Source organism: Hemitrygon akajei, chromosome 28 (assembly GCF_048418815.1).
Source record: "Hemitrygon akajei chromosome 28, sHemAka1.3, whole genome shotgun sequence".
Lineage (NCBI taxonomy): Eukaryota > Metazoa > Chordata > Chondrichthyes > Myliobatiformes > Dasyatidae > Hemitrygon > Hemitrygon akajei.
Genome location: NC_133151.1, coordinates 2353816 through 2378083, shown reverse-complemented (window position 1 = coordinate 2378083; position 24268 = coordinate 2353816). Strand labels below are relative to the sequence as shown.

The 24268-nt window shown below is 46.2% G+C and overlaps 2 protein-coding genes across 3 annotated transcripts in view; both read left to right on the top strand.

The window, feature by feature from the left end:
• Positions 1–14950, top strand: part of top6bl (TOP6B like initiator of meiotic double strand breaks) — a 28411-nt gene extending 13461 nt beyond the window's left edge. Inside the window, exons 6-7 of the mRNA XM_073031152.1 lie at positions 9551–9789; positions 14819–14950. Coding sequence (XP_072887253.1) covers positions 9551–9789; positions 14819–14869 — 290 coding nt within the window. The 3' untranslated portion in view covers positions 14870–14950. The remainder of the gene's footprint in view (positions 1–9550; positions 9790–14818) is intronic.
• A 7979-nt stretch (positions 14951–22929) lies between these two features.
• Positions 22930–24268, top strand: part of rce1a (Ras converting CAAX endopeptidase 1a) — a 40674-nt gene continuing 39335 nt past the window's right edge. The window contains exon 1 of one of the 2 annotated variants that reach the window (XM_073031197.1): positions 22930–23069. In XM_073031197.1, the coding sequence (XP_072887298.1) occupies positions 22957–23069 (113 nt within the window). In that variant the 5' untranslated portion in view covers positions 22930–22956. The remainder of the gene's footprint in view (positions 23070–24268) is intronic. The other variant, XM_073031198.1, reaches the window with a different exon arrangement.

The following is a 24268-nucleotide window of genomic DNA, read 5'->3' as shown; positions in this document are numbered from 1 at the left end:
TGCCCTCTGTGAGCTGGAAGCCTTTTTTGTTGGCTCAGAAGGCCTTTTCTAACCATGCCAAAAAAAAAGGCTTTTTAAAGATTTAATTTGCCCCTTATGTCAGTGCCTCTGACCATTTTAATTTTTTTTTTTGTTTGGAGCTACCTGTACAGCAAGGTAACAAGACCTTCTGTTCCAGTGGGCCCATGCCACCCAGTTACACCCACGTGACCCATTAACCTACTAACTGGCACGCCTTTTGTGGGAGGAAAACCCACACGGTCATGGGGAGAGCGTACAACCTCTTCACAGTCAGCAGCAGGGATTGAATTCCAGTCACTGGCACTGTAAACCGTTATGCTACCATGCTGGCCTTCTGGTCTGAACACTTGACCCCTGACAAATAGACAGTGCATTTATTGCCCACAATTGCAATCAGGTTCCTAGTTACTCTACATGGTCACCAGCATCAAGACGAACCTTCCAGTTGCTTCTATTCCCTCCCTCCATTGCCCTAGCTCACCAAACTAAATTTTGGTTTCTCCATCCCATGGGAAATAAGAAGCAGCTTGTCTCCTATTTCACCTTGCTCAAGCATCCCTACTCTACTCTACTCCCCATTATGCCGCTGGCGTTTAGGGCTGCAATGAAGGTCCTCCGTCTCTGGCGGTGTTCAGGGTTTCCATCATCGTGTCAGTAGCTCAGTTTTCACTTCTGTCGGTAAAGCAAGTCCTGGGTGGAGACTCAGGAATACCGCCACATCCAGGTGTAGAAGGATTCTTCATTGCTGTCTATGTAACAGTTTTGTTTTACCAGTTAGTCTTGTTAGCCTTGAGCTGAGCCTCCGAACCTGGAGGATTGGTGGGCCACCTTTGGTCTGGCCTCCACCCTCTGACCTGTTTGATATGGGCAGCCCCACCAAGAGTCAAAGCATAAAGTCCCGACTCCAGCTGACATAGCTCTCTCGGTCACTGAGGCACGCAAAGCCTCCGAGCCATGACAACCTTGGAGGTATCTACTTGAAAAACAAACATCTGCTCTGCTGATTACAATTTCCATGAAACTGTTTATGTCATGGTCCGTTCCGTGAAATCCGCATTCCGGTTCACGGTCCGGTCCATGTTCCTTATTCCAGGTTTTCCGGGTTTCCCCAGTTTCTGTTGAGGCAGCTGATTCTTGTATGGGCTGGCCTCATAAATAGCTTCAGGATTCAGCCTCTGGCTGCTGGATTGTTCCTGTTGAAACCCCCTGTCTGTATCCCTTCCCTTCACCTTCCTGCCTGGAGCCTTGCCCCGCCCTGTCTTGCCTCGCCTCGCCTCGCCTCGCCTCGCCTTGCCTTGCCTTGCCTGTGTCTGGAGCCTTGCCCTGTTTGGAACTGTCTGTCTGTGTCCACGCCTTCGCTAGGTAGGTCTGGCTGTTTTGCCGCTACCTAGTGTTGGGAACTGTCTTGTCATTTTCAGTGTTCTGTATAATGAGTCCTGGCCCTATGACCTGTACCCAAGGAGGGGTCCCAGCTCGGTGTTCCATGTTCCTGTCTCTCCCTCGACCCAGGCTCTGTGTTCTGTGTTCCTGTTCTTCCTTGATCAAGGCTCTGCGTTCTTGTCTCTCCCTCGACCAAGGCTCTGCGTTCCTGTCTCTTCTTCGACCAAGTCAAAGCTTCGGGGTCTCGTCCAGTCCTAGTCATGTCCTAGGTCCTTGCCCTGTCCAAGCCACGGCTTTGTGTTCTCTTCTTGTCATGTGCCTCGCCCAGCCCAGGAGTACCTTGCCCAGCCCGGTGCTGGGGTTCCCTCGTCCTGTCCATGAGTCTCACGTCCAGTCTTGTGCCTCTCCTCGTCCTGTAGCCACGTCTTGTCCTTGCCTGGTTCTGGAGTCCGAGCCCGAGTCGAGACCCAAGTTCTGGGTCCTTGTCCAGTCTCCGGCTAGGAGACCAAGCCCAGGCTCCTAGTTCCCAGTTCCATGTCCTGGTTCCGCTATCCTTGTCAAGTCCTAACCCAGGCCCGGAATCCTTGATCGTCTGGGGCCTGTGACATGTCCTGTGTCCTTTCTTCCTCACTTCCCTGGCTTCCTTCTCATGCCTAGTCCTGTTCCTGGTAGTTCAGTGTCTGTGTCTTGCATTTGGGTCCACTCCCAATGCCCTCATTATGACAGTTTACCATCCACTCTCATTTTCTGTTCCCATTTGAGCTGATTTTGTAAATTGTTCCCTGCCTCAGTGCTGTTCCACTTCTTTCAAATCTCATGTTATTGTCTTCACCTTCAACTCATCCCCTGAAATACGCACCATACAAAAACTCAAACTGAGCACTGTCATTAAAAGCTATTGTGCCATTTCTAAATCTCTACTTCCTGTCAAAAATCCTTGCTCTGTCCTTGCTGCTGCCATCAGGAAGAAGTTTCAAGAGCCTCAGGACTCGCACCACCAGGTTCAAGAACAATTACTACCCCTCAACCACCAGGCTCTTGAACAAAAGGGGATAACTTCATTCAAATTCACTTGCCCCTTCATTGAATCGTTCCTAATGGTCTCACTTTTTCATCTCATGTTCTCAGCATTTATTGTTATTTAATTATATTTGCATTTGCACAGTTTCTCTGGTTAAACCCCCTAGTTGGGAGCTCTTTCATTGAGTCTGTTATCATTACTATACTATAGATTTGTTGAGAATGCCCTGAAGAAAATTAATCTCAGGCGAAATTTATATATTTTGATAATAAAATTTACTTTGACCTTTGAACTCGCTCTTGCCCGTCTTTCCCACGACTTTATCCCTGTCATTACAAATGAAGTTTGCCGTATCAGTAGGGTTGGCGAAGACAGTCATAACAAGACAATGTCCTGTTGATATTTTCCACACTACCATTACTGAAATCTCCTCAGCAGCCAAGGGTCCTTCTTTGTCCTTCTCTTAATTCTGACCTACACTTCTCTGGGTAATGTCAAAACACTGTATTTCACATCGACACTGTCAACAACAGAGCTTAACCTCACCATAGCAGCGTCCAGTGCTCATGTGTTAAGATTGTTCTTTTAACATCTAGAACCAGATGGGCCAAAGTTTCCTGCCGTCAAACACTAGAACCATTAAACTTGGCTCTCGCCCAAACTCTGGTTAGCGCAGTCATTTCTCCTCTCCCTCCATCTGCTCTCACAGACTGTTTCTTACCACTATGTCTTATCCGAGCTGAGCTTCTGGCCCGGTATCCTCTCTGTCAGCAAGACTGTCCGTTTCAAATCCTGCTACGTTTTCCACCTCTGCCCCATTTGATGTTGAAGCACACATCCACTCTTTTTCTGTTTTCTCATTCAATCACCCCAGTAACCTCCTGGCTAGCTTCTCAACTCCTACTCAGCATGGTAGCATAGAGGTTAGCATTGTGCTATTACAGGGCCTGCGATTCCGGGCACTGCCTGTAAGGAGTTTGTACATTCTCTCCATGACCGTGTGCTTCGGTTTCCACCCACATTCCAAAGACGTACAGGTTACTGGGTTCATTGGGCTGAAAGATCGACATCTCACTGCCTCGGGTGGAAGTTCCTGCTTCCTTCAAAAAGGCAACAATTATACAGAGCCAAAGAAAAATAATGTGGGTTGCCTTAATGACTATCGCCCGGTAGCACTCACATCGACAATGATGAAATGCTCTGAGAGGTTGCTCATGACTAGACTGAACTGCCTCAGCAAGGACCTGGACCCACTGCAATTTGCCTATCGCCACAATAGGTCAACAGCAGACGCAATCTCAATGGCTCTCCACATGGCTTTAGACCACCTACACAACATAATCACCTAGATCGGGATGCTGTTCTTCAACTACAGCTCAGCATTTAATACCATCATACCCACAATCCTGATCGAGTACAGAACCTGGGCCTCTGTACCTCCCTCTGCAATTGGATCCTCGACTTCCTAACCAGAAGACAACAGTCTGTGTGGATTGGTGATAACATATCCTCCTCACTGACGATCAATACAGGCGCACCTCAGACATGTGTGCTTAGCCCACTGTTTTACTCACTGTATACACATGACTGTGGCTAGGCATAGCTCAAATACCATCTACAAATTTACTGACAGCTGATTGTGGACTTCAGGAAAGGCAAGGTGAAGGAACTCTTACCAATCATCATAGAGGAATCAGAAGTTGGGAGAGTGAGCAGCTTCAAGTTCCTGGGTGTCAAGATCTCTGAGGATCTAACCTGGTCCCAACATATCGATGTAGTCATAAAGAAGGCAAGACAGCAGCTATACTCTATTAGGAGTTTGAAGAGAAATGGTATGTCAACAATTACACTCAGGAACTTCTATAGCTGTACCGTACAGAGCATTCTGACAGGCTGCATCACTGTCTGGTATGGAGGGGCTACTGCACAGGAAAGAAGCTGCAGAAGGTTATAAATCTAGTCAGCTCCATTTTTGGGCACTAGTCTACAAAGTACCCAGTACATTTTTAAGGAGCGGTGTCTCAGAAAAGCAGCATCCATTATTAAGGACCCCCCAGCACCCAGGACATGCCCTTTACTCACTGTTAATATCAGGTAGGAGATACAGAAGCCTGAAGACACACACTCAATGATTCAGGAACAGCTTCTTCCCCTCTGCCATCAGGGAGGAGGTACAGGAGCCTGAAGGCACACACTCAGTGATTCAGGAACAGCTTCTTCCCCTCTGCCATCTGATTCCTCAATGGACTTTGAAGCTTTGGACACTACCTCACTTTTGTCTGTTTTTGCACATTTTTAAAATCTATTCAATACATGTAATTGATTTACTTGTTTATTTATTATTATGTTTTATTTTATTTATTATTATTTTTCTCTCTCTGTTAAATTATGTATTGCATTGAACTGCTGCTGCTAAGTTAACAAATTTCATGTCACATGCTGATGATAATAAACCTGATTCTGATTCTGATCTCCAAATAAAATATATTAAAATACCCATCATAAGCTTAACCTAATCTAAAACTAACTCCCACTTCGCCGCACTAATTACACTAGATGTGGAATGAGTCTCAGTGTAATTAAGGTGATTGGAGTCCCAGCGTCAACAAAAGATTAAAGAAAGATTAACTTTGAAACATGTACAGTACTGTGGAGAGCAGTCAAACTAGCTGCATCAGCATCTGGCAAGGGGGAGGGGTGCGGACTACTGCACAGGATCGAAGCAAGATGCGGAGAGCTGTAAACTCAGTCAGCTCCATCAAGGGCACCAGCCTCCGTTGTATCCAGGACATCTTCAAGGAGTGGCACCTCAAAAAGGTGACATCCATCATTAAGGACCCCATCACCCAGGACATGCCCTCTTCTCATTGCTACCATCAGGGAAGAGGTACAGGAGCCTGAAGACACACACTCAGCGATTCAGGAACAGCTTCTTCCCCTCCGCCATCAGGGAGGAGGTACAGGAGCCTGAAGACACACACTCAACGATTCAGGAACAGCTTCTTCCCCTCTGCCATCAGGAAGGAGGTATGGGAGCCTGAAGACACACACTCAACGATTCAGGAACAGCTTCTTCCCCTCTGCCATCAGGGAGGAGGTACAGGAGCCTGAAGACACACACTCAGCGATTCAGGAACAGCTTCTTCCCCTCCGCCATCAGGGAGGAGGTACAGGAGCCTGAAGACACACACTCAGCGATTCAGGAACAGCATCTTCCCCTCTGCCATCAGGGAGGAGGTACAGGAGCCTGAAGACACACACTCAGCGATTCAGGAACAGCATCTTCCCCTCTGCCATCAGGGAGGAGGTACAGGAGCCTGAAGACACACACTCAGCGATTCAGGAACAGCTTCTTCCCCTCTGCCATCAGGGAGGAGGTACAGGATCCTGAAGACACACACTCAGCGATTCAGGAACAGCATCTTCCCCTCTGCAGTCTGGTTTCTGAATGGACATTGAACCCATCAGCACTACCTCACTACTTATTTATTTCTATTTTTTGTACTTTTTTTTTGCACTACCTTACTTCCCCTTTTCTATTTTCTATTTATGATTTATAATGTAAATTTTTATTATATTTACTATCGATTTGTACTCCAGGGAGCGCCAAGCGCAGAATCAAATATCGCTCTGATGATTGTACGCTTTAGTATCAATTGTCTGGTGACAATAAAGTAATAAAGTACATCCTATTTAACTATTTACCTATATAATACTTACTGTAATTAAGTTTTCTTTTTTTCTAATTAACAAACTTCATGACATACGCCGGTAATATTAAACTTGATTCTGATTCTGATGTGCATTGTAACATTGAAACGTGTCATTTATGTCAACAGCTAACACAGTCTGAGGATGTGCTGGGAACAGCCCATGAGCGTTGCCATGCTCCTGGGGCCTACATAGCATGCCCACAACTTACCAACCCTAACCTTAGAATGTGGGAGTTAACCAGAGCACCAGGGGGTCACAGGGAGAACGTACAAGTTCTCTGCAGACAGGGGTGGAGACTGAGCCTCAATCGCTGGCGCTATGAAGCGTTTTGCTGACCGCTATGCTACTATGCAGCCCTGCAAAGCAGGGACCTTGAAATATGGCTGTTTTATATGAAATTTCATAGAAGCAGATCTCTGGATTAATACTATCCCCGTTTGTTTTTGTTTAACTTGTCTCAGGATGTTGCAAAGATTCAATGATGTAGTTATGTATTTGAACTGCATTGCATTGCTTCTAAGAGACAGGGTCGAGCTGATACTCACTGGAGTTTAGAAGAACGGGGGGGGGGGTTCTTATTAAACCTATCAAATATCAAGATAGAGTGGACATGGAGACAATGTTTTCCACAGTGGGACAGTCTAGGACCCAAGGGCACTGCCTCAGAATACAAGGACATCCCTTTAGGGCAGAGATGAGGAGGAATTTCTTTAGCCAGAGAGTGGTGAATCTGTGGAATTCATTGCCACAGATGGCTGTGGAGGCCAAATCGTTGGGTATATTTAAAGTGGAGGTTGATGCGTTCTTGATTAGTAAGGGCATCAAAGATTACAGGGAGAGGACAGGAGAATGGGGTTGAGGGGGTAATAAATCAGCCATGATGGAATGGAGGAGCAGACCCAATAGGTCGAATTGACTTATTCAGTTCTTATATCTTATCATCCAATGGCCACACACTGATCTGACATGGAAACCTATCATCATTCCTTCACTGTCATAGGGTCTAAACCCACAGAACTCCCTCCCCAACAGCACCTTCAACGTAAAGACCATCGCAGTTCAAGGGGGTGGCTGATCTCACCCCCCACCCCACCTTCTCAAGGGGCAGTTAGGGATGGGTGATAAATGTGGTTTTGCTTTCCAGTGATGGCCAAGAACACAGACACACAAGAGACTGTGACATTTGACTATGTAATAAGTGTGCTCAAGGATAGGGAGGGCTTTTCCTGTGATAGACTGGGCTGTGTCCACTACTCCCTATAACCTTTTCCATTGCTGGGAATTGACAGACAGACAGACAGACATACTTTATTGATCCCGAGGGAAATTGGGTTTCGTTACAGCCGCACCAACCAAGAATAGTGTAGAAATATAGCAATATAAAACCATAAATAATTAAATAATAATAATTTAATTATGCCAAGTGGAAATTAGTCCAGGACCAGCCTATTGGCTCAGGGTGTCTGACACTCTGAGGGAGGAGTTGTAAAGTTTAATGGCCACAGGCAGGAATGACTTCCTATGCCGCACAGTGTTACATCTCGGTGGAATGAGTCTCTGGCTGAATGTACTCCTGTGCCTAACCAGTACATTATGGAATGGATGGGAGTCATTGTCCAAGATGGCATGCAACTTGGACAGCATCCTCTTTTCAGACACCACCGTCAGAGAGTCCAGTTCCACTCCCACAACATCACTGGCCTTACGAATGAGTTTGTTGATTCTGTTGGTGTCTGCTACCCTCAGCCTGCTGCCCCAGCACACAACAGCAAACATGATAGCACTGGCCACCACAGACTCGTAGAACATCCTCAGCATCATCTGGCAGATGTTAAAGGACCTCAGTCTCCTCAGGAAGTAGAGACAGCTCTGACCCTTCTTGTAGACAGCCTCAGTGTTCTTTGACCAGTCCAGTTTATTGTCAATTCGTATCCCCAGGTATTTGTAATCCTCCACCATGTCCACACTGACCCCTTGGATGGAAACAGGGGTCACCGGTGCCTTAGCCCTCCTCAGGTCCACCACCAGCTCCTTAGTCTTTTTCACATTAAGCTGCAGATGATTCTGCTCGCACCATGTGACAAAGTTTCCCACTGTAGCCCTGTACTCAGCCTCATCTCCCTTGCTGATGCATCCAACTATGGCAGAGTCATCAGAAAACTTCTGAAGATGGCAAGACTCTGTGCAGTAGTTGAAGTCTGAGTTGGCGTTTCCATACCAGTCCAGATGCAGCCAGTCAATCCTGATATCGTATTTGCACTAAAGATTTTCCATGAAGTATCTAATTATTGTGTAAATTCATCACTGGTATCAGTGGACATTCTTTCTCACAGTAATGAATGTGTGACCCCAGAAACCACAGTCACTTTTGAACACTATAGGGAGGATGTCAAGATTTCAGAGAGGGTGCAGGAGAGGTTTACCAGGATGCTGCCTGGTTTAGAGGGCAAATGCTATACTGAGAGGCTTGACAAACTTGGGTTGTTTCCTCTGGAATGGCAGAGGCTGAGGAGAGATCTGATAGAGGTTTACAAGATTATGAGAGGCATAGACAGAGTAGACAGGGAGTATCTGTTTCCCAGGGTTGAAATGTCTAATATCAGGGGGCATGCGTTGAAGGTGAGGGGGATAGGTTCAAGGGGGATGTGAGGGGTAAGTTTTTTTCACTCTGAGAGTGGTGGATGCCTGGAGTACACTGCCTGGTAATCTGGTAGAGGCAAATACATCTTTTAAGAGATGGTTGGATCGGTACTTGAATGTGAGGAGTTAAAAATATATTTATTATCAAAGTATCAAAGAAAAATAGAGGGTTATGGGGTAGTGTGGGTTTGGTACTTTTTTTTAAAGGATTATATGGGTCAGCACAACATGGAGGGCTGAAGGGCCTGTACTGAGCTATAGTGTTCTATGTATACATTATACAACCTTGAGATTCATCTCCTAACCGGCAGCCACAAAGCAAAGAAACCCAAAAGAACCCATATATTAAAAAAAAATTGAAGACCATCGAACAGCTGATGTGCAGAGAGAAAAAAACACATCGTGCAAACAAATAGCGTTCTGAACCGAAGACCGCGGAGTCCCATCGTTCAGCGCAGAGCAATGATCCGAACCGGCTCGTCCCTCACCTCGGTTCCCAACACCCCGACCTTTTCGATCCGGCTCAGCGCTTAAATCGACAGGTTCAATCACCTCGACGCACACTGGGGGTAGTGCCCTGCCTCCCTTTCCAATTAGGCCTGGCATTTAAACTGTTTGTTGAGGAAGGGGGGTGGGGAATATGGACGTCGTGTCGGTAGGAGGAATTAGTTTTGGGCGGGGGGGGGGGTTTGATTTACTTTTTTCGCTGGTTTGGCACAATATTGTGGGCTGAAGGGCCCGTACTGGTGTTGTACTGTTCTATGTTCATAACAGGCACCAGGAAAAGACAACTAGAAATGAACACAACAAATCCCTGCATGAATCGGAGCAGCAGACCCCCCAAGCAAACAACGGATGAAGTTTGCCACCAGCCACGGACGGAACACGTTAGCACGGCGCTCGTCTCCTCACTGAAAACAAACACACAACTCTCAGCATCTGGTCCGACAAGATCGGCGTCTGATGGGCAGGGCAGCAATGTGAGCACCCGGGAAAAAGCAATCGCAGATCAGGTTTGTCATCATCTATAAGGTTTTTATCCTTTGGAGCGTAGAAGGTTGAGGGGGGACGAGATATTTAAAATAATGAGGGGGATAGATAGAGTTGACGTGGATAGGCTTTTTCCATTGAGAGTAGGGGAGATTCAAGCAGGAGGACATGAGTTGAGAGTTAAGGGACAAAAGTTTAGGGGTAACATGAGGGGGAACTTCTTTACTCAGAGAGTGGTAGCTGTGTGGAACGAGCTTCCAGTAGATGTTTGTAGAGGCAGGTTCAATATTGTCATTTAAAGTAAAATTGGATAGGTATATGGACAGGAAAGGAATGGAGGGTTATGGGCTGAGTGCAGGTCGGTGGGACTAGGTGAGAGTAAGCGTTCGGCACAGACTAGAAGGGCCAAGATGGCCTGTTTCCGTGCTGTAATTGTTATATGGTTATATAATTATGATAACAGTCCAACTTATCTTTATGAAATTTCAAGAAGGTTATAAGGAACTCACTGCCCGTCATGCCACAGGCATTTAGGGCAGCAATGAAGGTCCTCCATCTCCGATGGTGTTCAGAGTTTCCTTCATTGTATCAGTAGCTTCCTCTCAATTTTTACTACTATCAGTCACACACATGTCCCGACTGGAGATTAAGATGTAGAAGGATTCTTCATTGCTGTTTCCATAGCAATTTTGTTTGACCAGTCAGGGCTGTTAGTCTTGAGCTGAACCCCCAAACCTGGAGAACCGGTGGACTATTCTTAGTCTGGCCTCTACCCTTTGACCTGGCATGGGTGACCCTTCATCAGGACTCTGCGGAAGGGTCTTAGCCGGAACATTAACTGTTTACTATTTTCCTCCAGCCTTTTGTGTGTGTAGCTTCAGACAGGGCAATTGTTGGGATGTATTTATTGTAATTAATTTGTGGGACGGAGCATCACTGGCATCTCTAAGTACTCTTGAGAAGCCGATGACAGGCTACTGTGTTAAACTGTTGCAGTCTGTACTGAAGCTGCCACCCGACAGCTGTGGTTGAGGAATTCCAGGATTTAAACCGATAGCAATGAGGCAGTGGCGATATTTAATGGACAAAGGATGCTGACCGACTTGCAGGGTGAAAATGCAGTTAGTGTTCTCCCCTGTGCATGCTGCCCCCTCCTCTCCTGCCTGGTGATAGAAGGTCCGAGTTTGGGAGCGTGCTTTGAGTCGCCTTGCCGAGCAAGTGTCTCTGCTCAAAGCGTCAAAGCCATGACACAGAACATAAACATAGACCAGTACAGGCCCTTTGGCCCACAATATTATGTTGACCGTTTAACCTGCTCTTAGATCAACTCACTCTTCCCCCCTACATGGCCTCCATTTTTCAATCATCCATGTGCCTGTCTATGAGCTTCTTAAATGCATCTTCCTTGAACACCGCCACTCCTGACAGTGTGTTCCACTACCCCGCAACTCTGGGTAAAAGAAACTCACCTCTGACATCCCCCCCCCCCCATTCTTTCCTCCAATCACCTTAAAACTGTACCCCCTCGTATTAGCCATTTCTGACCTGGGACAAAGTCTCTGGCTGTCTGCTCGATCTATGTCTCTCATCATCGTGTACACCTCTATCAAGTCACCTCTCATCCTCCTTTGCTCCAGAGAGAAAAGCCCTGCCTCTCTCAGCCTGCCTCATAAGACAGGCTCTCTATTCCAGTGCCCTGGTAAATCCTTCTCTGTATCCGCTCTGAAGCTTCCACCTCTTTCCTAAAATGAGGCATCCAGATCTGAACGTAATATTCCAAGTGTGGTCTAAGTCAGATTTTTATAGAGCTGCAACCTAGAAACATAGAAAATAGGTGCAGGAATAGGCCATTCGGCCCTTCGAGCCTGCACTGCCATTCAGTATGATCATGACTGATCATCCAACTCAGAACCCTGTACCTGCTTTCTCTCCATACCCCCTGATCCCTTTAGCCACAAGGGCCATATCTAATTCCCTCTTAAATATAGCCAATGAACCGGCCTCAACTGTTTCCTGTGGCAGAGAATTCCACAGATTCACCACTCTCTGTGTGAAGAAGTTTTTCCTCATCTCGGTCCTAAAAGGCTTCCCCTTTATCCTTAAACTGTGACCCCTCATTCTGGACTTCCCCAACATTGGAAACAATCTTCCTGCATCTAGCCTGTCCAATCCCTTTAGAATTTAGAATTTACGTTTCAATAAGATCCCCCCTCAGTCTTCTAAATTCCAGTGAGTGGCTCATGGCTCTCAAACTCAGTCTCCCAACTAGCAAAGACCAACCCACCAAACACCTCAACAACCCTAAGAACTTGCGCGGCAACTTAGAGGGATCTGTGGATGTGGAGCCAAAATCTCTCTGTTTCCCCATACTGTTAAGAATCCTGCCATTAATCCCGAATCTAAAAAGCAAACACGAAGAGATCTGCAGATGCCGGAAATTCAAGCAACACACTCAAAATGCCGGTGGAATACAGCAGGCCAGGCAGCGTCTATAGGGAGAAGCACTGTCGACGTTTTGTTCGTCAGTTCGTCAGGACTAACTGACATGAAAGATAGTAAGAGGACCCTGGATCCTGATTTCAGATTCAGCCTTCCAAAGTGATGTGTAACTGTTGTGTGTTGTTTGAGTTATACTTATCCAGTTGAGTGTGGACGCTGGACTCGTGCTTGGCATGACATAAAAAGGCATTGGGACGTCAGGATGTGAATCACTCACTGCATAATAACCCAGCCTCAGACCTGTTCTTGGAAAGCTCCATCATGGGCACTAGCCTCTGTAGTATCCGTGGCATCTTCACGGAGCAGTGCCTCAAAAAGGCAGCGGCCATCATTAAGGACCCCCAACACCCAGAACACGCCTTGTTCTCATTGCTACCATCAGGAAGGAAGTACAGGAGCCTGAAGGCACACACTCAACGATTCAGGAACAGCTTCTTCCCCTCTGCCATCCGATTTCCGAATGGACATTGAAACCATGAACATTACCTCACTACTCTTTTACTTCCTATTTTTGCACTACATATTTAATCTAACTATTTTATATATATATGTGTATACACACACACACACACACACACACACACACACACACACACACACACACACACACACACACACACACACACACACACACACACACACACACACACACACACACACACACACAGTAATTAAGTTTTCTTTTTTCTCTCTATTGGTCACCTACCTACAGGAAATATGTAAACAAGCTTGAACAAATTCAAAGAAAATTTACAAGGATGTTGCCAGGTCTGGAGGTCCTGAGTTATCAGGAAAGATTGAATAGGTTAGGACTGAATGCTTTAGAATGTAGAAGATTGAGAGGAGATTTGATAGAGGTATACAAAATTATGCGAGATGTCGATAGAGTAAGTGCAAGCAGGCTTTTTCCACTGAGGGTGGGTGGGACTACAACCAGATGTCATGGGTTAACAGCAAAAGGTGAAATGTTTAAGGGGAATATGAGGGGAACCTTCTTCTCTCAGAGGGTGGTGAGAGTGTGGACCGAGCTACCGGGACAAGCTTGGATAGCTACGTGGGTAGTTGGGATATGGAGGGCTATGGTCCTAGTGCAGGTTGATTGGGGTAGGCAGTTTAAATGGTTCTGGCATAGACTAGATGGGCCAAAAGGCCTATTTCTGTGCTGTACTTCTTTATGACTCTGCCACTCTATTATCATGTATTGAATTGTACTGCAAAGTTAACAAATTTTACGGCATGTGCCGACGACATTAAATCTGATTCTGATTCTGAAACACTGGCTAGCAAAAAATCATATAACAGAATCTTCACTGAAGATTATCCATGAAGATCAGATTGCTCATTGAAGTACCAACTTCAAGTTGGCGCCAAATGGAGAAAGCTGCATAATAAAATAGAATGTCCATTTATGTGATGCCACATTTTTGATGAAAGATACATCATGGCAAAGAAAAATCGATAACGTTTTATTTCACGTCCTCAAACGTCATAGGGTTCAGGGGCTTGCGTGCCTCAATGACTTGGAAAGCTATGTTAGCTGGAGTCAACAAGTGCTTTGGATCTTGGTAGGGTCAACCATGCCAACCAGGTCAAAGGGTAGAGGCCAGACTAAGAGTGGTCCACCCATCCTCCAGGTTCAGGGGGGTCACCTCAGTGCTAACAACTCTGACTGGTCAAACAAAATTGTTACAGAAATAACAATGAAGAATCCTTCTGCATCTGAGTGAGACGGTATTCCTGAGTCTCCATCCGTGACTTTCATGGCTAACAGTGGCGAAAACCGAGAGGAAGTTACTGACACGATGAACAGCCTGAACACCACCAGGGATGCAGGACCTTCATTGCTGTCCTAAATGCCAGCGATGTTACGGGCAGTTTGTTGTTGTGATTTGCTCAAAGCAATGGGTGTTAAAGAGGAGATTGAGTAAAGAGGGGGAAAAATTGAGGGAAAGAAATCCATAACTTAGGACTGGAGACCAGAATGATAGTAGCAGTAATGGTGGCAAATTTACCTCACGAATCCTGCTACTTTAAAAAAAAAGTTATGATATTGCGACTTGAATTTTTGGGTGTGTCACTCTGGATTTCCAGTATCTGGCGATTCTCGTGTTTGTGGCTTATTTAAACCATGGTTCAGAAGCTAACTATGGAAGGTCAGGTCAGCTGGGGAGTTCCTGCGTGGAATACACGTGGAGATCCCGATCCTGATAAGTATGAAGTAATTGAAGTATGTTGGATGGGGAAATCAGCCTCAGATCTTCCCATTGTTGCGAATTATCAGATTTTTATATGGAAGAAAGCAAATTAACTTTGTAAACACATTGGATGCACTTAAGTTCAAGCACTCAACTAAATGTTTTCAACTGCAAACACGAGGAAATCTGCAGATGCTGGAAATTCAAGCAACACACACAAAATGCTGGTGGAACACAGCAGGCCAGGCAGCATCTATAAGGAGAAGCACTGTCATTGTGTTTTCAACTGATACTTTGTAGATTGTATATCATCTGTCTGGACCGTGACATTCATACTTCCATGTTCTCTTGTGTTCAGGAGGATTTCTTGTGGCTTCAGGAAGTTCACAACTTAACTGAATGGACTTGATGACTTGGGTTGAAGCGACTGAATCCTTGAGGCTGTCAAATTAACTGATGTAGATGCCGTCATTAAAAGCAGCAGGATTCAAAGCCGAAAGAAATCCAAATTTTACCAGATGTATTATAAGAGAAATTACAGAATAAAGTGGTTTCTGTGCAACTGGAAATGTTTCTGTTCGAATCTTTCCTGGCAATTCTGTGCATTCCCTTGGGTGATGCAGAGAGATGAAACAGCTGGATATCATGTACGTATTCAACCCCATTTGATTCTGTAACAAGCATTGACTGATTCATGCAGGTATCTCAAGTACAATACTATAACTAATGGTGTTTACAATAAATAACAGAGATAGTAAGGGAGAACAATACGGTCCTCAAACAAGAGAAACTCTGCAGATGCTGGAAATCCAAGCAACACACACAAAATGCTGGAAGAACTCAGCAGATCAGGCAGCGTCTGTGGAAAAGAGTCCAGTTGGTGTTTCAGGCGGAGACCATACGGTCCTGAGGAAATCAATTTGTTGTAAAGGAAAGTCCGGGATTCAGTCTGTTCTCTATCAGAGACTCCTTTGACTGCATTGTCATACAATACCTCTTCCATTCTCTTTTGCTGTCAGAAAGTCAGCACTAATCATCCTTCCCTATCGGCTCTTGAAAAGGTAGCGGCATGCGGCTTTTCTGAACCACTACCACGTTGGTGAAGGCGTTTCTGCCAAGCTCTTCACTAGAGAGTTCAGAATTCAGAATTTACAACAGGGAAGGGATGTGAATATTTATACATTTCCTAGCCCAGAGGTTGTGCCATTCAGAGGGCAACTTGAAGGTGCTGGCATTGTGGAATTCCCATTTGCCATCTTCAAGGGAACCACCACCCAGGCAAGGGGTGACACACTGGTAGATTCCACAAGGTTACCCCAATCACACACAACGTGATAGCCATTTATGCAGTTCCACAACATACGAAATAACTCCCAACACTTACTTGCCACAGGGGTGCCTTCCTTCAGTGAAATGCCACACCCAGACAAAGGGTAAACACACACGTAGTATTCACAAAGGTTTTCCCCTCACCAGAGAACCCACTCCTGCGGATTAACTATTTGACAAACACACTTCCATATTCGAATGGAATCAAACTCACCCTTACGGGCTACTTAGAGAGAGAGAGTCCAGACAGTGATCTCTTTGTCACTAGGTTTCTTCTGTTTCAAACCTCTCCTCTCTCTGCAAACTTCTTCTAATTGCAGCAAGTCATGAGAGTCATTTATCAATACTCCGGATTGATCATAACTCATCCCTTTTGGGCTACTGAAAGTTTAAACCAGCGACTGACTCACCGGTGTCTTCCACTGACCGAATCCATCTTGACTCTCAGCATAGTAACCAAGTGACTCTGCGGTCAGCAGAAATTCAACAGTGTCCAAAAGTCAGATTCATTCTCTCGGCATTTTAAAGTGGCAGTCCACAGAAAAAAATGAACCCTAGGGGTATATAACAGCAGTGTAATGCGTCATTTGTGTTAACAACTGACACAACCAATGGATGGACTGGGGACAGCCCACAAGTGTCATCGCCCATTCCGACACCAACAATAACATAGAACCATAGAACATTACAGCACAGAAACAGGCCTTTTGGCTCTTCTTGGCTGTCCTGAACCATTTTCCTGCCTAGTTCCACTGACCTGCACCTGGCCCATATCCCTCCAAACCCCTCTCATCCATGTACCTGTCCAAGTTTTTCTTAAATGTCAAAAGTGAGCCCACATTCACCACTTCATCTGGCAGCTCATTCTACACTCTCACCACTCTCTGTGTGAAGAAGCCCCCCCCCCAATGTTCCCTTTAAACTTTTCCCCTTCACCCTTAACCCATGACCTCTTAACCCTTAACCTTTTCTCCCCTGGCCTCAGTGGAAAAAGCCTGCTTGCATTCACTCTATCTATACCCATCATAATTTTATACACCTCTATCAAATCACCCCTCATTCTCCTATGCTCCAGGGAATAAAGTCCTAACTTATTCAGCCTTTCTCTGTAACTCAGTTTCTCAAGTCCCGGCAACATCCTTGTAAACCTTCTTTGCACTCCTTCAACCTTATTAATTTCCTTCCTGTAATTAGGTGACCAAAACTGCACACAATACTCCAAATTTGGTCTCACCAATGTCTTATACAACCTCACCACAACATTCCAACTGTACCATTTCATGCCCAAACTGTACAACAGAACAACACAAGCAACAACATCAAAAACACGACAGCAAGAAACAAGCCCCTTTCCTCCTTCCCAACCACCCAGACACCCGCTCACACTCAGAGACAGTCCGCCAACCCCAGGACGGGCTGCTAAGCTTGATGATTTGACCCAGTGGAGGTGGTTTGTTGATCCTCCACGATAGATAGCAACCTGGGGGGGAGCAATTTCCTTAGCAGCACGCGCTCATTACTCAAGCCCCCCCCCTTTCAAAGTTCAAAGTAGATTTTATTATCGAAGTGCGGATATGTCACCACATACAACCCTGAGCCACTCTCCTGCGGGCATACTCAGCCGATCTATAGAATAGTAACTGTAAGCAGGATCAGAGAGTAAAAAAAAACTGTGCAAGTACAAATATAAATAAATAGCAATAAGGAACGAGGACATGAGATAAAGAGACCCTAAAGTGAGATCTTTCGTTATGGATCCACAGAAAGTCATTGGGTTGCTCCACATTGACCAAGACAATAGACGTAAACACTGCAAGGTCTGATCCACGCACGGTTGACCTCAGGCTTTCGTCACGAACCCTTGGGGAACGGCGTCTAAATCTGGAGAACAATTATAAAGTTGTGGCAACTTGACTTTGTATTTATAGTATACCTGTCTCCTCCATCGTTATCCCTGTGTGGGTACTTTATTGCACTAGTGGACAGAACTGCAGGCAGTGGAGGACTGGTCCAGGGGTTCCACATGAAGTTTTTAAACAGGCGAATCACCTCCTGATGGCCACTGTCGTTCGGCACTCCGACAGATTGAACTTCATCTAGAAGAAGAAAAAAACATTATGAGTGAGTAGGATGCCTAAACCAGGAGTGAGGTTCGATCAATCTTAAGAGCCGAGCCGATTTGAGAACGGCCTCGCGTTGGGCGGCGAGGTCCTTTCCCGGGTGCGTGGCAGGACCCGGTGTTCGGACGACGTAAACGCCGGCCCAGAGAGACCGAGAGGGCAGGGTTTCGGGACCGGGCTGATCCCGCTCACTCTTCTGCGACGTTCATCCCTCTCTCCGTGGCACTGAGGCTGTGAGACTTCGTGTCTCCCAAACTTTCGCGGTGTTTTACCCCGCTGTGTGATGAAGTGAGACCGAGGCTATGGGTTGACTCTGGCTGCTCCGGGATTTGGGTTTATGGGCTCGATTTGCTCCGGAATGCCGCCGCTCGCTTCTGTTGTTTGCGCGATTTGTTTTTTTCTCCTCTTTCTCAGCTCATTGGGGGTTGGTCTTTTTTTAAAAAAATCGGCTTCTTTCGGGTGCCTTTGCTTTGTGGCTGCCTGTAAGCAGACAGATCTCAAGGTTGTATAATTTCTGCATTCTTTGGTAATAAATGTATTTTCATTCCTTTGACACAGAATTTCAGGATTTTCATTATCAATATACCACTGACTGACTGCGGTGGCTGAGTTTTAAAGGAAATAAGCAACTGAAGCGCTCAAATAAATCTCGTCTTGGGGACTGGGTGTTTATATTATTACAGTTTGGCAGAGGTTGACTTCTTGATCCTATTGACGCTGGGGAAAGGACAAAGGGCATCAGTGGTCGCATAACCAGGACTTTTGATCCGCACCGGCTGCTCATACGACCATCCACCACCTGCTCCTGTCCCTGATCTGGGGGGGGGGGGGTGCTAATCAGGTGCTTAAGGGTGACCTGCAGGCTAGAGGAAGGAAGGAACACCTTCCACCTCCTTTTGCAGAGACTTATCTCCACTCTGCAACCAATCTTCTACTAGAATCACATGAAATGGAGACTGCTCTTTCTCCCTAATTAGGGAGAGAGAGAGAGAGAGCCTGTGGTATGTCAGATACCTGGTGAACAAGTAGTCTTTGGGATATTGATGCTATTCTGCACATTTGAGTGCTCGGTGGAGGGTTCAGATGCTTTTTTTTGCTGGGGGGGTTGTTGCTTTGCTATTGCTTATGTGTTGGTGGGGCTAGCTGGGGGGGGGCGAGCATTGGGGTTCTAACATTTAACTATCATTTATTCTTTGGGCCACTCCTCTTTTTGTGGATGTTTGTGAAGAAACAGAATTTCAGGATGTATATTGTAAACATTTCTCTGACATTAAGTGTACCTATCGAAATTATCAGGCAGGAGGCTGTTTAACCTTTTGACCCTACGTTGCTTCTTTGGTGAATAAGTCTCTCCATACACTTCCTGCTCTTTTCCTACTTTTTAACGACTCAAGTATCTGTCTAATCCCTTTATTTAAACTTCACAAGATCACAAGACAAAGGAGAAGTAGGCCATTCAGCCCATTGAGTCTGCTCTGCCACTCCACCATGAGCTAAACTATTCTCCCGTCTAGTTCCAATTTCTGGCTTTATCCCCATATCCCTTGATACCCTGACTAATTAGATACCTATCAATCTCCTCCTTACAGACCCTCAATGATCGGGCCTCCACAGCTGTATGTGGCAATAAATTCCATAAATCCATGACCCTCTGGTTAAAAAAATTTCTCCTCATCTCTGTTTTAAATGGATACCCTCTAATTCTAAGACTGTGGCCTCTTGTCCTGGACTCACCCACCAAGGGAAACAGCCTTTCCAACATCTACTCTGTCCAACCCTTTCAACATTCGAAATGTTTCTATGAGATCCTCTCTCATTCTTCTATACTCTGATGAATACAATCCAAGAGCCATGAACGCTCCTCATATGTTAGTCCCTGCATTCCAGGAATTATCCTTGTGAATCTACTTTGAACTCTCTCCAACATCAGTACATCCCTTCTAAGATAGGGGGCCCAAAACTGCTCACACTATCCCAAATGAGGTCTCACCAGTTCCTCATAGAGCCTCATCAACACCTCCTTACTCTTATACACTATTCCTCTTGAAATGAATGCCAACATAGCATTCGCTTTCCTTACTGCTGATCCAACCTGGTGGTTAACCTTTGGGGTATCCTGCACGAGGACCCCCAGGTCCCTTTTCACTTCCAATTTTTGAATTTTCTCCCCATCTAAATAATAATCTGCCTGATTATTTCTTCTTCCAAAATGTACGGCTGTACGTTTCTCAACATTGTATCTCATCTGCCATTTCTTTGCCCACTCTCCTAAACTGACCAAGACTCTCTGCAACCTTTCCGTTTCTTCAACACTTCCTGCTCCTCCACCTATCTTGGTGTCATCCGTAAACTTAGCCATATAACCATATAACAGAAACTCACTGTGTGAACACATTCTCCTTAACTTCCCCTTTGAAGCCATTTCCTCTGTTTAGAGGCACTGACACATCTCGTTATTTAATGCATCATTCTCTTTGGAGAAATACCAATTTCTGGGTTGCTGAGAAAGATCCTACAGCCAAGAGCAGGGAGACTTTTCCTGTCTGCAGGTGCTTGCTGTCTGAATGAGGGACACCAGAGCAATAAACGGAAATGGTGCATTTGCTTTCAGGATGAGCAAGGATTGCATCCCACAATCCTGACTGAAAAGCTGTAGAACCCGGGCCTCTGTACCTCCCTCTGCAATTGGATCCTCGACTTCATAACCGGAAGACCACAATTGGTGCGGATTGGTGATAACATCTCCTCCTCGCTGACGATCAATGCTGGTGCACCTCAGGGGTGTGTGCTTAGCCCACTGCTCTACTCTCTATATACCCATGACTGTGTGGCGAGGCATAGCTCAAATACCATCTATAAATTTGCTGATGACACAACCATTGTTGGTAGAATCTCAGGTGGTGACGAGAGGGCGTACAGGAGTGAAATATGCCAACTAGTGGAATGGTGCCGCAGCAACAACCTGGCACTCAGCATCAGTAAGACAAAAGAGCTGATTGTGGACTTCAGGAAGGCTAAGACAAAGGAACACATACCAATCCTCAGAGAGGGATCAGAAGTGGAGAGAGTGAGCAGTTTCAGTTTCCTGGGTGTCAAGATCTCTGAGAATCTGGCATTTGGCATGTCAACAAATACACTCAAAAACTTCTATAGATGTACCGTGGAGAGTATTCTGACTGGCTGCATCACTGTCTGGTATGGAGGGGCTACTGCACAGGACCGAAAGAAGCTGCAGAGGGTTGTAAATCTGGTCAGCTCCATCTTGGGTACTAGCTACAAAGTTCCCAGGGCATCTTCAGGGAGCGGTGTCTCAGAAAGGCAGATTCCATTATTAAGGACCCACAGCACCCAGGGCATGCCCTTTTCTCAATGTACCTCCTCCCTGATGGTAACAGTGAGAAAAGGGCATGTCCTGGGTGCTGTGGGTCCATAATAATGCTGGGAAGGGTAAGACATACCAATCCTCATAGAGGGATCGGAGGTGGAGGGAGTGAGAAGTTTCAAGTTCCTGGGTTTCAAGATCTCTGAAGATCTAACCTGGTCTCAACATATTGATGCAGTTATAAAGAAGGCATGACTGCGGCTATACTTTGTTAAAAGTTTGAAGAGATTTGGCATGTCAACAAATACACTCAAAAACTTCTATAGTTGTACCATGCAGAGCATTCTGACAGGCTGCATCACTGTCTGGTATGGAGGGGCTACTGCACAGGACAGAAAGAAGCTGCAGAAGGTTGTAAATCTAGTCAGCTCCATCTTGGGCACTAGCCTACAAAGTACCCAGGACACCTTCAGGGAGTGGTGTCTCAGAAAGGCAGCATCTATTATTAAGGACCCCCATCACCCAGGGCATGCCCTTTTCTCACTGTTACCATCAGGGAGGAGGTACAGAAGTCTGAAGGCACACACTCAGCCATTCAGGAACAGCTTCTTCCCCTCTATCATCTGGTTCCTGAATGGGCATTGAAGCTTTGGACACTACCTCACTTCTTAAAAAAAATACACAGTATTTCTGTTTTTGCACTTTTAAAAAATCTATTCAATATACGTATACTGTATTTGGTTTACTTGTTTATTTACTATTATTATGTTTTATTTATTTTTTTCTGTCTCTGCTAGATTATATATTGTATTGAACTGCTGCTGCTAAGTTAACAAATTTCACAACACATGCCGGTGATAAGAAACCTGATTCTGATTTCTGGTGCGGAACTCGGTTTAATTTTACGTGCATGTGTCAAAAAATTTGTCATCTTTATGGCAGCATTGCAATGCACATGATAATAGAGAAAAAAACTGAATTACTCTATATTAGTTAAATTAAATGAGCAGTGCAAAATTAGAAATAAAGAAGTAGTGAGATAGTGTTCATGGGTTCAATGTCCATTCAGGAATCGGATGGCAGAGGGGAAGAAGCTGTTCCTGAATCGCTGAGTGTGTGCCTTCAGGCTCCTGTACCTCCTCCCTGATGGTAGCAATGAGAAGAGGGCATGTCCTGGGAGGTCCTGGACACTACGGAGGCTGGTGCCCGTGATGGAGCTGAGTTTACAACTCTCTGCAGCTGATTTCGATCCTGTGCTGTAGCCCCCGCCCCTCATACCAGACAGTAACGCAGCCTGTCGGAATGCTCTGCACGGTGGAGCTGTAGAAACTTACAGGTGCCTTTGGCGACAAACCAAATCTGTTTCTCATCCCCGCTTGCTGTCCGACCCAACTACATACACCAAGAGTAGTAATCAGAAATGGTTCATCTGCTTTAGAGGTGAGCATATGTTTTCATTGTCTCCTGGTGCACATGACAAAAACAAATCTGAGCCTCTCCCGTGCATAGGATTGCTTTCCTCCTTTAGCAATTCGCTTAACCTATTTAATGTACGCCCGTCCGAAAAGCTGAGTCCATCGCCATGAACGTGGCAGTCACTACCTGCTCCGATTTTATGAATGGAGTTCGCGCGGGGGGCACAGCCCGCCGATGACGTCAATTCTCCGCGTCGCAGGGCAACGTGCGTGGGGCGAATATCGCGCCGGAAGTGCCGGTGCGCCGACGATGGCGGACCATGGCGGCGGCGCCGACCTCTGCTCCGTCTCGGTGGTGTCCTGCCTGCTGCTGGCCTGCGGCTACGTGGGCAGCCTGTACGTGTGGAGGAGCCGGTTACCCAGGTAACGCGGGCGGAGGCGTGGGGCTGCGGCGGCAGCCGCCCCGGGGCGGGCGCGGGGTGAGGGGGGGCGAGAGAGCCGGTTACTAGGGCAAGAGCGGTTGCTAGGGTAACCCCAGCCGGCACCTTTGGGTGGCGCAAGGACGAGGGGTGCACGGGAGAGTCTCCTGGCCGCGGGAGCCTCCCATGCACCCCCGTGCAACAGTTGTCAAACTCCGTGCTGTTGCCCAGAACTTTCCCCAGATCATCCCAGCAACTTAATTTAAAAAATGAGAACCGGGGCAACTTTGTCTACATCAGCATCTGAAGGCAAGGGGAAACATGAAGCACGAAATTCTTATTTCCTCTTTGCAGTTACTGCTGAGGATCAGTAAATTACAGGTTCCCTCTACTGCTTCTCTCTTCCACATCCACCGGATAGTTGAGAGGCAAGCCAACATTAATCCTTATTTTTTTAAAGGCATGAAAGGCTGCTGTTGCTTTGCTCGAACAAGAATTACTGTTGGCAGACTTTCAGCTGCTGATGAGAGCTTACAGAAGTGCTAGCTGAGCGGTGTCGAAGCAACAACCTTGCAATCAATGTCAGTAAGACCAAAGAGCTGATTGTGGACTTCAGAGAGGGTGAGATGAGGGTGCACATACCAGTCCTCATAGAGCGATCACAGGTGAAGAGAGGGAGCAATTTCAAGCTCCTGTGAGGACTTGACCTGATCCCAGCATCTGGATGCAGCTGCAAAGAGGACAAGACGGCGGCTATATTTCATTAGCAGTTTGAGGAGATGGTGTGTCACCTAAATCCCTGGCAAATTCCTACAGATGTACCGTGGAGAGCATTCTAACTGGCTGCATCGCTGTCTGGGGGAGGAGGACTTCGATCACAGGAGGCTGCAGAGAGTTATAAACTCAGTCAGCTCCATCACGGGCACCAGCCTCCGTCGTATCCAGGACATCTTCAAGGAGCGATGCTTCAAAAAATCATTAAGGACCACCCAGGACATGCCCTCTTCTCATTGCTACCATCAGGAAGGAGGTACAGGAGCCTGAAGAAACACACTCAACGATTCAGGAACAGCTTCTTCCCCTCCGCCAGCAGGGAGGAGGTACAGGAGCCTGAAGAAACACACTCAATGATTCAGGAACAGCTTCTTCCCCTCCGCCATCAGGGAGGAGGTACAGGAGCCTGAAGACACACACTCAGCGATT